General features: G+C 33.7%; 1 protein-coding gene across 4 annotated transcripts in view; it reads left to right on the forward strand.

Annotated features, from left to right (window-relative positions):
* LOC136043198 (lutropin-choriogonadotropic hormone receptor-like) overlaps nt 1-14,462 on the forward strand; it is a 327,975-nt gene that overhangs the window by 105,190 nt on the left and 208,323 nt on the right. For 3 of the 4 annotated variants that reach the window (XM_065728133.1, XM_065728140.1, XM_065728145.1), the window contains exons 3-4: nt 5,027-5,092; nt 10,655-10,726. In XM_065728133.1, coding sequence (XP_065584205.1) covers nt 5,027-5,092; nt 10,655-10,726 — 138 coding nt within the window. The remainder of the gene's footprint in view (nt 1-5,026; nt 5,093-10,654; nt 10,727-14,462) is intronic. The other variant, XM_065728150.1, reaches the window with a different exon arrangement.

Below are 14,462 nucleotides of genomic sequence, written 5' to 3' on the forward strand. Positions count from 1 at the left end.
CTTCCTTCCTTAAAATCTTTGTCTCTGTGATTCGGAATAGCTATTAAATTCTATAAAGAAAGCTTCCTAATATTTAATCTTAACACAAGCATGACATATACCCTATTGCAGTTGTTTTGATATCATCAGTCTTTGCATTTTGCTGTCAGTATTATATACTTAAAAAAATGCTATTAAATCATCAGACGTGTTTATAATACATAATAGAATAATAATGCCGTATGTCATGCCCCACAAGTTTTTCCTATCTTTTATTGTTCCTGATTTGGAACAGCAGAATTAGTTTTGTGAATATATCTCAACTTGAGTGACAGCAAAAAATTGCGATAATAAATCTCAATACATATGGTTATTTTTTTTTTCATTTATTTACATTTGTTTTTATTTCTTTCTCTTGAGTGTTGGACTGCATACCTTGATTAATATCAAGATTTTAATTGCGTTTTTAATTAAAAGAGATAAAAATAGAATCGTATTTCTTATCTCATAGTTGCAAATAAATATATTTTGATGTATAAATTAATGCATTTACATATTATAATGACAACAACACGTACGCTGACCTTGGCGGCAAAATAGCTAGCCTAAGAGCACAATTATACAAATTGAGAATTATTTGAAGTAGGGATATGATTCTAAGTTATGGCAACCTCCAAATTTACTTCAGCTAAAAATAGAACTAATTGATACTGTATTTCAATCTAGAGATTACACATTTAAAAGAAACACAGAAAAACAAAAGAATAATCATAATGGAAAACAGCTTAGCTAGTTTCAAAAGGCTCGTACAGACATCGTTCAGGCTTGCTAGACTTGAAACCCTTTGTCCCTCAGGACAAAGATCCGAGTCTTGCTGTTGCTTTGATACGGTGATATTTGATATTTGGTTTGATAAGGGGGTCAGTGGTGTAACCCTGTAAGATCAGACAGAGCCGACCCAGCTCTAAATTGTACCTGGAGAAAATAAATAGGAAGGGTGTGCAAAAGTACGAGATGGCGTACGACATTTTCGTCTTTATTACACCTTTGACCTCTGAAGGACAATTGCATATTCAAAGGAAAGCTACGTCTTCTTCTTCTTAAACGGTTTGGTGCCATCTGTTTATAGCTCTGTTTCCTGATTTTTGACCAACGTTTCTTTTTTAAATTAGGTGTTGGCTAGAATCTAAAAATGCATTTTTGTGTATGAATTTCTTTTTCATTAAAATTGGACTTTCTTCTTTTTTCAAGAAATATATGGTTAAGAAAGTTTTCACTTAACCAAATTAATCAGTCCGATTTTGTTTTCACTGCACTTTGTGCTTTAAAGTTGGAACATATAGAGGAACAATCCGTTTGTTCATACAGTTCGTGGTAACGAACTGTAGTAAGGAGCGACCCGGCTCAATAGTAACCAAAACTCTAAAAAAATTTTGATACCAATAGTTACATCAAAGGAATCGCATTTTATTGCTGATTTTAATTCTATGAGTTTTATCAAGATTAGTCCTACCCATCAATAGTTACGAGCCTGAGAAAATTTGCCTCATTTTAGAAAATAGGGAAAAACACCCCCTAAAAGTGATACAATCTTAACGAAAATTACACCATCAGATTCAGCATATCAGAGAACCTTAATGTAGAAGTTTCAAGCTCCTATCTACAAAGATGTGGAATTTCGCATTTTTTGCCAGAAGACAGATCACAGATGCGTGTTTATTTGTATGTTTTTTTTTTTTTTCCCAGGAGTGATCTTATCGACTGAGTGGTCCTAGAATGTCGTGAAAGGGCTCATTCTAACGGAAATTAAAAGTTCTAGTGCCCCTTTTAATTGACCAAAAAATTTGAGGGCACCTAGGCCCCCTCCCACGCTCATTTTTTCCAAAAGTCACCGGATCAAAATTCTGAGATAGCCATTTCATTCACCATAGTCGAAAAACCTAATAACTATTTCTTTGAGGACGATTTACTCACCCAGCGTCCCCGTGGGAGGGGCTGCAAGTTACAAACTTTGACCTGTAGTTTACATATAGTAATCGTTACTGGGAAGTGTACTGACGTTTTCGGGGGGATTTTTTTTCGTTCAGGGTGAGATTTGAGGGGGAAGGGTGTACGCGGGAGGATATTTCCATGGAGGAACCTCTCATGGGAGAAGAGGATTTCAATGCTGGGGGCGCAGGATTTTCTAACATTATTTGAAAAAACAATGAAAAAATAAATATGAAAAGTTGTTTCTACTGAAATTAAGGAGCAGCATTAAAACTTAAAACGAACAAAAATTATTACGCATATGAGGGGTTTACCTCCTCGTAATACCTCACTCTTTACGCTAAAGTATTGTTACTAATTTCAACTATTTATTAGGTCATTCTTAAGGAATTTGGACAAAATTTAAGCCTTATTGTAAAGAGCGAGGTATCGACGAGGGTTGGAACCCCTCATATACGCGTTAAAAACATACGAATGTAGAAGTTCGTTACGTAAGATAATTCGAAAGTTACGTATATTTTTTACCAATGAAAACGTTCGTAAAAAAATAAAAGTTCTAGTTGCCTTTTTAAGTAATCAAAAATTAGAGGGCAACCAGGCCCCCTCCCTTGCTCCTTTCTCTCAAAATCTTCCAATTCAATTAATTAATATGCAAATTTCGTTTTAATTATTTATGTGCGGAGAGCCAAGATCAAAACATGCCTTAATTCAAAAACATCCAGAAATTAAATAAAAAAAACAAGTTTTTTAAATGAAAGATCAGCAGCGAAAAAAGCTAGGCTGACATTAAAAACGTGTTTTTAAGTCATTTTCTTTCATTTCAATGAAATGCCTCGTTTCATAACAATTTATTTATCAGTCCTGGTTGAACTTCGCTGAGGTAAGGATGCTGGGACTGTTTTGAAAAACTGTTCTTTTTAGTTTTATTGACTTTATCCTCTTGTAAGTTGTTTTTTCTTATTTGTATTGCTGAGGATGGCTCTTGGACATAGGGCCGAAATATTCATTCTAATTTGTTTTCCACTGTCTTAAAATATTCCCTATTGTTCTTCTTGTTTTTGGTGTTTGTTTTTGATTTTCTGAAGTAAGTTTCTGTATCTTCGATTGCGTGTCTTTATATGAACTGCCGACGAATGGGGTGGGAGGGAACATGTCATTGAAAAAGGTCTACAAGCAAGTGGACCCATATGGGAGGGGTTAAGGAGTTAGGCTTTGAAAAAATTGAGAAGAGGAATAGCATGTACATATTTGTTGGGTTCATATGGCATGAACTACCATGAGTTAAAGTTAGTTTTATGACTGCAGTAGTAATTTTAGCAGTTTCTGACAAAAAATCAGAGAAGACAAACATAATCAAAGAAGACAGAAAAATGTTCAATCAAATTATGGAAACACTAGCTTATTTTACATATGGGATGATTTTTCTCCAATAGGACAGAAATTAGTCTATTTACCTTCAATAAATCAATTCATCTTCAATGTAATCTTCAATAAAAGATTTAAAGTCATCGTTTACTTTCATTTGGAATTATTTTTTCTTAATTTAAGTTAAATTTACAGTTAATATTATATTCGGGGTTATCCTACACATAATAAACAATTTCAAAAATCCCGCACCATCTACAACATAGTTTGTGTTGAGGAAGGTGCACACCTCATCTGCATAATCCATGCACACATTAGCTGGAAGGTTTTTCGTGAAAGGGGTGTATTCATAATGATGGACATTCTCACCGCATCAATTTTTTTTTCAGGGTAGCTGGCAGAGTCTGAGTTTTATTTGTGTTAGAAGAGAGTAAAATGCTGTGTAAATGACTGGGAGAGTAAATTATTGGGTTAAAATGGGGTTACTGCACTACTGGGCTTGATTTCATGAAGACAGAAATTTTCCTTTCTTCTTTGATTAGTAGTATGTTAGTAGTAGTATGATTCTCTGTTTTTTCTATTGTTGATAGGCACCCGTATGTAAGGCGGAATTCCACGATTTCCCTTTCTAGGTTTTTATTCCTATTCTTAACTCAAATTAAGTTAGATGAGGTTTAATTAAGAATTAGCTCGATGCCATTCCGGCTGCACATATATTTTATCAGCTGGAGCAGCCTCGAATGTGGAAGGAGAATTACAAAGAAAAGCCTTCACTAATCCAAATTATCGACACGCGTCACACAATATGATTAGCCTAATTCGAGTAAACTTAAAAAGAAAAGCTCAAAATGGAGATTATCCAATTGTACTAGTGACGGTAACAGAAATACTGTTTTCAGTGTTATAAGAAAGGAGCTGCCACCCCCATAGTGCCCACACTGCACGCTTAGTTAAAATATTTCCTCCTCAATTTGAAGGGAGGCAACGAGGTGACTTCTTTCTCTAAACTGACCTGAAGGATATATCTAGGAAAACTTACAGAGGAAAATGAACTTCCATTCTTGATCTTCCTTAACCGGTAATATGTGAAATTTGCTTAAACCTCGGTTTGAGGGCTCTGAGAAATGTTAAACCTTATTTTACAATTTTCAACAAGATCTCACCCTTGCTTTTAAGTTTATTTTGAGACATTTTTTCTTCTAATTGCAGGTTGCCTATATATATATATATATATATATATATATATATATATATATATATATATATATATATATATATATATATATATATATATATATATATATATATATATATATATATATATATATATATATATATATATATATATATATATATATGTGTGTGTGTGTGTGTGTGTTTATAAAATAGTTTTTATAGTTTTGAGCTTTTGATTACGACTCGGCTTCAAATGGATAGTAATTTAGTAAGAAACGCTCATCTTAATAAAATATGTTAAGCGTCTGAGCTTGAAAACATTATACCTGTCCAGTCTTCAACCTTTTCCTCAAATGGATTTTTACATGTTATTTTTTTTTTACTATTTTTGAATTAGAACTTATTTTATAATGCCTATTTATATTTTGTCAAGCTCCTGGCAGCAATACTAAACTTGATTCTTATTTTTCTTCAGAAAGCAGAGAAACCAAAGTTCTTAGTGTTTATTTTCTTCTAGGGATTTGGATGGCAATGAGCTGCAAGACGTTCCGTCATTTGCTTCCTTCAGCAATCTCAGAAAATTGTGAGTATTCAGCTTTCTACCTTCTCTATAGATAACTTAACAATTATCTCTTCTCTGATCCTTTTTATTCTTTTCTTGCTTGCTGCCTATTTCCTTTCTGAAGCATTTATTGTCTCTCTCTCATATATATATATATATATATATATATATATATATATATATATATATATATATATATATATATATATATATATATATATATATATATATATATATATATGTATATATATATATATATATATATATATATATATATATATATATATATATATATATATATATATATATATATATATATATATATATACTAGCATATATATACTCTTCTCACTATTGCTCTTAAATTTTCTACGATAATTTTTCCTTTTTTCTCAATTTTAACACTGTTAGTTACATAGATCTGACCGTTGGAATAACTAGGGATTCTCTTGTGTATTGGTAGGGGAAGGGGATCACTACATACTGTCTTCTTTCATAATTTTGTTCCAAACTTCTTTTTGCTGCAAAGCTGCAGTAAAAGCTGTAGCCAAGCATCGAATTTTACATTTGAATGAAAGTACGTGGATTTTTCTGTCTAGATGGATGGTAAGTCAAACAAACACTCATCTAAATATCGCTTTATAAATATAAAATTGACGATAAAAACAGAATTCAGCACAAGTACGCAACCAATATAATGTATCCATTCATGATCCTGGTTTGTCGTGCTTTTTTAATTTTCTAACGTAATTATGATTGACCTATTCGAGTGAACGTTGAACGAATATTCATAGAAAATCAGAGAGATGTCAAGTCTGAAGCAGCAGCTTCTTTGATAAAAAAAAAAGCTGCTAATAAAACTGACTTTGATGAAATATATATACCATGAAATATAGCACTGCCAGGCCGAAAGAGAGGCTTTTCAAGCGTAGTTTTCGCCATTCAAATCATCAACGCCTCCTTTTGCAAGCTTGAAGCTAAAATCAACGAAGACCACAAATTATAGGAGAGTCCTGCAATTTATCGACGTATAGGACCAAAGTACAGCTCCAGACACAAGAAATAATATACAGATATATTTTCCTGTTAGTTCGTCCCGGGTCTTCAAGTCAATTTTTTTTTCTTAAGCGGGAACACAAAAATTAAGCTTATTACAAAGAAAAAATATTCATCAATGTCGAACGCGTTTGAGTTTAATATATAATTAAATAAAAAAACAAGTTTTTCTCAAATGAAAGTAAGGAGCGACATTAAAACTTAAAACGAACAGAAATTACTCCGTATATGAAAGGGGCTTTTCTTCCTCAACGCCTCCCTCTGTACGCTAAAGTTTGACTCTTTCTCTTAGCTCTACTTTTTTAAAAAGGAAAAAACTCCCTCGTAACCCCCCCACCTCAACTCTCCCTCCCAAACCAAAAAAATCCCCCTGAAAACGTCCGTACACTTCCCAGGAACCATTACTATATGTAAACACAGGTCAAAGTTTGTAACATGCAACCCCTCCCAGGGAGACTGCGGGGTAGTAAGTCGTCCCTAAAGACATAGTTGTTAGGTTTTTTGACTATGGTGAATAAAATGGCTATCCCAGAATTTTGATCCGGTGACTTTTGGGAAAAAATGAGCGTGGGAGGGGGCCTAGGTGCCCTCCAATTTTTTGGTCACTTAAAAATGGCACTAGAACTTTTAATTTCCGTTAGAATGAGCCCTCCCGCGAGATTCTAGGACGACTGGGTCGATACGATCACCCCTGGGAAAAAAAAAAAAAACAAACAAAAAAAAACAAATAAACACGCATCCGTGATTTGTCTTTGGACCACTCAGTCGATACGATCACTCAGTCGATACGATTTTGGACCACTCAGTCGATACGATCACCCATGGGAAAAAAACAAAATAAAAAAAAACAAAAAAAAAAAAACAAATAAACACGCATCAGTGATCTGTCTTCTGGCAAAAAATGCGAAATTACACATTTTTGTAGATAGGAGCTTGAAACTTCTACAATAAGGTTTTCTGATACGCTGAATCTGATGGTGTGATTTTCGTTAAGATTGTATGACTTTTAGGGGGTGTTTTCCCCTATTTTCTAAAATGAGGCAAATTTTCTCAGGCTCGTAACTTTTGATTGGTCAGACTAATCTTGATTAATGTTATATATTCAAAATCAGCATTAAAATGCGATTTTTTTGATGTAGCTATTGGTATCAAAATTCCATTTTTTCAGAGTTTTGGTTACTATTGAGCCGGGTCGCTCCTTACTACAGTTCGCCACCACGAACTGTTTGATAAAAACTGCACAAAAGACAATGTCATCAAATGTATTGCCCTTTATTACCGTAACCTTACATTTATCTTGGTTTAGTTGGCTGATAGAAAACTCTCTCTTTGTTGGCTACCGCTTTTCTCTTTCCTATTATCATCATTGTTGTCCCCATTGGGACAGCCTAATAAAGAACGATCCCTTTATCATAGTAACCGGAAACATAAAAACGTGTTTTAAAAAAACAACAAAAATAAACAACAAAAAACTCATAACTGAGGAAGAATCAATATTTGAATCTGACTAAGGAATTGCATTTATTATTTCCACTTATTTTAATGATAAAAATTCTTTTTAAAAACAATTTATCGGAATCTCGAAAAATAGCTAATATCTATATTTCTTTTAAAAGATTAGGCTTGGCTGGAGGTACAACTCTGGGCAGTGGCTGCCACTGTTTTTGTCCGTCAATTTCTGGAATCGTAGTGCAAATCATGTTTGCTGGGCTTTCCTTTCGGCCTTTTTCTTCTTGTGTGAGCCATTTATTTCTCTACTCCAAGAACTAATGTTTGTAGTCAAATTTGTTCCGCGTCTTATGTTTTTTCCCGCGAAAGACAAGCGGCTTTGGGAAGAGTTTTGGGAAGTGACAGCCATTGTTTTCGACGGTCAATTTCTGTAATTTTAACCCGAGTCCTGTTAGATTAATGTCCAACATAAATTTGTTATTGCTTTGTTTATGTTCTTGTTACAGCATAAAACAAGTAATCTCCGTTGAGGACCATGCATGTCCTCCGCTGTGGACCAGGCATGTTTATATTTGTTTCTGCAGGCACATAAATGTTATTATAATGTATAGAAGCCTGTAAAAGAGAAACAACTTCTTTTTTTCAGAAGAAAAATCATTCGACTTAGTATAAGCATAGAACGAATGTAATGCATAAAAACAGTGGTGTTGCTAATTTTCTAAAATGTATTTTGTTCAACAGAAGTATAAGAAAAACAGGTATTTGTCAATAAAAATACCAAAAACAGAGATATTTCTTGAAATCTAGAGGGGGGAGGAGGCAATTTGATCTTAAATTTGTTACTTAGTTGTTGACTTAATATAAGCATAGAACGAATGTAATGCATAAAAACAGTGGTGTTGCTAATTTTCTAAAATGTATTTTGTTCAACAGAAGTATAAGAAAAACAGGTATTTGTCAATAAAAATACCAAAAACAGAGATATTTCTTGAAATCTAGAGGGGGGAGGAGGCAATTTGATCTTAAATTTGTTACTTAGTTGTTGACTTAATATAAGCATAGAACGAATATAATGCATAAAAACAGGTGAGGTAAAGGTAAAGGATACGGCATTAGACTTTACAGTCCCTACCGGCGGTGCTGATCTCCGTTTCTTGGCCCTTCAGCCAGGAAGTGCAATGGGGGGTTGGGGGCCAGCCATCCTGTGCTTTCGCACACCCTTCCTGTTTACCTTCCCCAGATTTCTCCATGTACCCATTTAGAGCTGGGTAAACAGTGATGGTGCCAATGCCAATAAAAACAGTGATGGTGCCAATTTTCTAAAATGTATTTTGTTCAACAGAAGTATAAGAAAAACAGGTATTTGTCAATAAAAATACCAAAAACAGAGATATTTCTTGAAATCTAGAAGGGGGAGGAGGCAATTTGATCTTAAATTTGTTACTTAGTTGTTGACTTAATATAAGCATAGAACGAATGTAATGCATAAAAACAGGTGAGGTAAAGGTAAAGGATACGGCATTAGACTTTACAGTCCCTACCGGCGGTGCTGATCTCCGTTTCTTGGCCCTTCAGCCAGGAAGTGCAATGGGGGGTTGGGGGCCAGCCATCCTGTGCTTTCGCACACCCTTCCTGTTTACCTTCCCCAGATTTCTCCATGTACCCATTTAGAGCTGGGTAAACAGTGATGGTGCCAATGACAATAAAAACAGTGATGGTGCTAATTTTCTAAGATGTATTTTGTTCCACAGAAGTATCAAAAACTGGTATTTGTCAATAAAAATACCAAAAACAGACATATTTCTCGAAATCTAGGGGGGGGGAGGCAATTTAATCTTAAATTTGTTACTTAAAACAGTTCCTTAAAACTGTTTAAGACTTCAAACAGTCTTAAAAGAGTGGTGGTGCTAATTTTCTAAGATGTATTTTGTTCCACAGAAGTATCAAAAACTGGTATTTGTCAATAAAAATACCAAAAACAGACATATTTCTTGAAATCTAGGGGGGAGGCAAAAATCTTCGGGAGAAATGTACCTCTTCCCCCAAATTGGAACCACAGCGTAGAAGCCTATAAAGCAGTGACGCCTTCTTTGTCAAACAGTTTGTGGTAACGAGCTGTAGTAAGGAGCGATCCGGCTCAATAGTAAACGAAACTTTAAAAAATGCGATACTATTATTTTGATACTAATAGATACATCATAAGAATTGGATTTTTGTGGTGATTTAAAATATAAAAGTTCCATCAAATTTAGTCTTGGAAAATAGGGGGAAAAAACCCCTACAAGTCATAGAATCTTAACAAAATCACACCATCGCATTCAGAGTATCAGAGAACCCTACAGTAGAATTTTCAAGCTCCTATCTACAAAAATGTGGAATTTCGTATTTTTTGCCAGAAGACCTATCACGGGGGCGTGTTTATTTGTTTGTTTATTTTCTTTTTTCTTTTCTCCAGGGGTGATCGTATCGACTAAGTGTTCCTAGAATGTTGCAAGATGGCTTATTCTGACGGAAATAAAAAGTTCTAGTGCCCTTTTTAAGTGACCAAAAACATTGGAGGGCACCTAGACCCCCTCCCACGCTCATTTTCTTCCAAAATTAACGCGTCAAAGTTCTGAGATAGCCATTTTGTTCAGCATAGTCGAAAAACCTAATAACTATGTCTTTGAGTCGACTTACTCCCTCACAGTCCCCTGGGGAGGGGCTATAAGATACAAACTTTGACCAATGTTCACATATAGTAATGATTACTGGGAAATGTACAGACGTTTTCAGGGGAATTTCTTCTTGGATAGGGAGGGGGTTGAAGGGAGGGGATTATATGGGAGGATGTTCCTTCCTCAATCCCCCGCTCTTTACGCTAAAGTTTTTCACTCTTGTAAAAAGTAGATATGTGAGAAAGATTCAAACTTTAGCGCAAAGAGCGGGGTGTTGAGGAGGGAACAGCCCCTTTTAAATACGGAGTAATTTCTGTTCGTTTCAAGTTTTAACGTTGCTCCTTACTTTCAGTTAAAAAACTTGTTTTTTCATTTAATTTCAACAAAATATTATTTGAATTAGTTTTGTTTCTGTTTCTAGGTCATTAGATCACAACAATATCACAGAAATTGAAAATGACGCATTTAGAGGCCTTGAAAAACTAGAAGTGCTGTAAGTATTTCTTAGAATTCTCTCTTGAAAATCACTACAACAGTGCATTCACGCAGTATCAGGTCTGTTTTTGGTAGAAGTTGTCCCAACTTCGCCCGTCCATACTGATGAGAAATCTGGAGAAAATTACCTATATGTTCGCAAAAATCTTAAAGCTCACTAAAGCCGGGTCTAAAAGCTCACTTATTAAGTTCTCCCACCCCGCCCCTCTTTAAAAACTTCACATAATCTCTATTTGATTGAAAAAAAATCAAATATACAGAAATCATGGTACTTTTGTCTTATAGCCACCACACTCAAGATCTTGTATCGTGAACATGAGACAATAACCAGTTTTCATGGTCTTTATACCAGACAATATTAAATTCTTCTCGGTGTGAAACTACATTGTAGCAATATTTTTATTGAATATTTAGTTGTTATTTTGGTTAGGTTGGGTTAGTTTAGGTTACGTATTTAATATAATGCGGCCTGGGCGACCCCCTTCCAAAATTCTTTGTTGTAGCTTTCATAATTTTGTTGATAAAGTATTATATTCTCATCTTATTTTGCTTTATTTCATTAGCATGAACCAAGCTTAACTTCTCGGGGGAACTCGGTAGAGTGTGGTGGCTATAAGCCACTAGCATCGAAATATTTTTACTGATACCATCAGAGATTCTTGTTTCTCATATTTCATAATGTGAGATTAAATTCTTAAAATAAATAAAAAAATTTTCTTAGAGTTCAAATTGACCTTGGTTATTACGAAACTTTCTGGAAGTTAGTTTATCAACTAGCATGCAAGGTCTTTGTTGAAAATCTTAGTAATTTCAGCAAATTCCAGAAAATCGACTCAAGAAAAATCAACTCCAGAAAATCAAATTCCAGAAAATCATCTTTGATGAAAATCAAAATCAATCAACTCAAATTCCAGAAAATCAGCTCAGAATGTAAACCTGAGTAGCTTTTAGTAAATTTTTACAATGTAAAAATTTTACAATAAATTTTTTTTTTATTTTTACAAAATAAAAATATTTTACAATGTAAAATTTTACAATGTAATTACAAATTACATTGTAGAAATGTGAAACTAAGAAAACTTACTTGTAAGCTGTTTGCTTGGTTACAGACATCTAATGCTGTATTTTATTTTTTTTTTTTTTTACCTATTATTGCGTTTTTAAAATAATTTAGAATAGACGGTATGAGTAACGGAATATTATTTCTAAGTCCTTTTGGGAAGGCCAGGGCGTTCGGTGTGATCTTAGTTGTAAAACCCTTCTAATTTAACTGTTTGCATTTATGGGCTTTAAATTAATATTCTCTCTGCAGGAGGAGTATGCAGCGAAGCATTTTTGCAGAATTTTTTATTCTTTAAATCCTGGAAATGTTAAAGGGAAAAAGGCCAATTTTTCCTAAAGTCTGTCAAAGAATCCCTGTCATTGCCTTAATTCCCACTTTTCAAGACGTTTTATTATTCTTGTGATACATCATTTCCCCACTCGTTGCGTCAAGCTAAAATAAGAACGAGTTGTCATTTCTCGTGATGTATCTAACGCTGCAGATCCAACGGCTTAATGGAAAACACTAGATTCCCGAAGACAAGAAATGCTCGGCTCTGATTAACACCAAATGTGATTACCAAACCCGAAAAAAAAATGTTTACTTCTTTTAAGATTTAAATGAAATTTTTGATTTATAATTCTTTGTTTTTTCATTGAGTTGTTTCGTTGAGCAACAGATATCACATGGCTGGTAGTGGCTTAATTCCTTCAAAATCCTAGGGGGAGGGGGGGCAAAGTTGAAGCCGATTTTCCCAAGTCAAGTAAAAATGACACGGGAAAAAGAAAAATGAGCCATATTGCACCATAAAAGTAAATGATAGTGAAGAAAACTGATCTTTTTCTGTGGATGCTTGAATTATGTAGGCTTTAGTTTTGACAAGATTTTTTAAGACGCTAAATTTCTGCTTGTTGGGGAGGCAAACTGGGTTTGAAAGGGGGAGCTCCCTGCCTTATAGCAAATTACGCCACTGATGGCTGGTCAGAAAAATCTACAAAACAGATGAGAGGAACTACTCAACTCCAATTAGTCATTATTATGATAACTAGGCCTATTCTAAAAAAAATCTCTTCTAATTAAAAAAAAGAGATTTGACTTAAACATGTCCATTTTTTAAATACCTTTATTTAACTGTGTCTGTTTAATGTCTGCAAAGTTTGACTCTTTGCCACAATTCTGCTTTTTAAAACAATTAAAAGCTTTAGCGTAAAGATCGAGGGATTGCGGAGGGGACAACCCATTTCATATACGTAGTAATTTCTGTTCGTTTTAAGTTTTAATGTCGCTCCTTACTTTCAGTTAAAAAACTAGTTTTTGTATGTAATTGAATAAGAGACAGGCGTGGTTTCGGTCTGATATTTAAAAAGTGAAATTTACTAGTATAATGAATATGCTAGAATATGCTAGAAACTACAAAAAGGTTTACTTTTCTTTCATGACAGATTTACCAAATAATCAATGGATATTTAAAAATACAAATGAACTATTAAGAACAAATTATCTTTGTAATGGCTATAGTTGCAGAAAAGCAGACTCTAAGCCAAGGGTAATTGCATCAATTTTTCTGTAATTTGAGACATGTAGTCTAAAAAAAAGATGATTGGGACTAAATATCTATTCCTGAAAGTTTAATTGACCTAATACTACCAGAACCCAGCTTTTCGAGAAGCCCCCCTTAGTTTAGCCGAATTCCCTTATTAATTGACTTTTGCATTTAAGATATTAAATCAGGGGTTTGATTTTGTATTTAATGTAATTTATTTTTTATTTTGATGAAGTTAGAACATTTATGTACGTTAAAAGAAAAAGAAGAATGTTAAATGTTACCATACATGATATTTCATTCCCCGCCAGAAACCAAGTTAATTAAATACATTTAGATTTGCAAGGTTTAACTAAAACCGTTATAAATAAAAAGTTATATGCATTTAATTAAATCGGTGAGTCCAATTCTTAAGTGGTAAGGGAGAAGACGTCTATAAGGAGTTCTTTGATAATACGAGAGATGGACTGGTGTACTATTCTAATAAGAGAGGGAAAATAATCATTTTTAACCTTTTGATAATTGATTAAGTATCTCTGAATTTTTTTGTATATTGAAAAATTTAATCTTTACCTTTTTCTATGTCCAGTCTCTTGTCATTGAACATTGCAAAGTATTTTTGTTAACATATAGCACATAAAAGTATTTGTACTAGATATAAATTATTATTATTTTCACATATTTAGTATCTATTAGCTAATGTATAAAAGTAGATGTCTGCCTTTCTAAGCAGCGTCTTTCACTTCTGAGATTGTCATTGACACGATTATTGAACGTCAGTTCAATTATTATCTAGCAAAACGGTTAAGCGATAAGAATATTTTTCCGCCTTCTTTTACAAGAAAATAAGGCAGCATGAAAGCTTAGGCAGCAATTTGGCTAAATGATGGATAAAATCTAAGATTTAAGTAAGAAAGAAGAAGTGGAAGAAAAGTTAAGACTAGTGAAGATTCCTTTAATTGGAAGGTTCAGATCAGCATGTGTATCCCCATAAAAACCCCCAAATTGCAGTTTTCTATAAATGATGCTAGTATTACGGAAACCCTGGCAAATATTTGGGCTTCTTGAATTGTTATAATCTATGAATTTCTTAAATTTGAAAGTGTCTTTGCTTAAACAAGTTTGAAGAGAAAATAAAAGTTACCAAGA

This window comes from Artemia franciscana, chromosome 2 (genome assembly GCF_032884065.1).
Source record: "Artemia franciscana chromosome 2, ASM3288406v1, whole genome shotgun sequence".
In the NCBI taxonomy this organism is placed as follows: Eukaryota; Metazoa; Arthropoda; class Branchiopoda; order Anostraca; family Artemiidae; genus Artemia; species Artemia franciscana.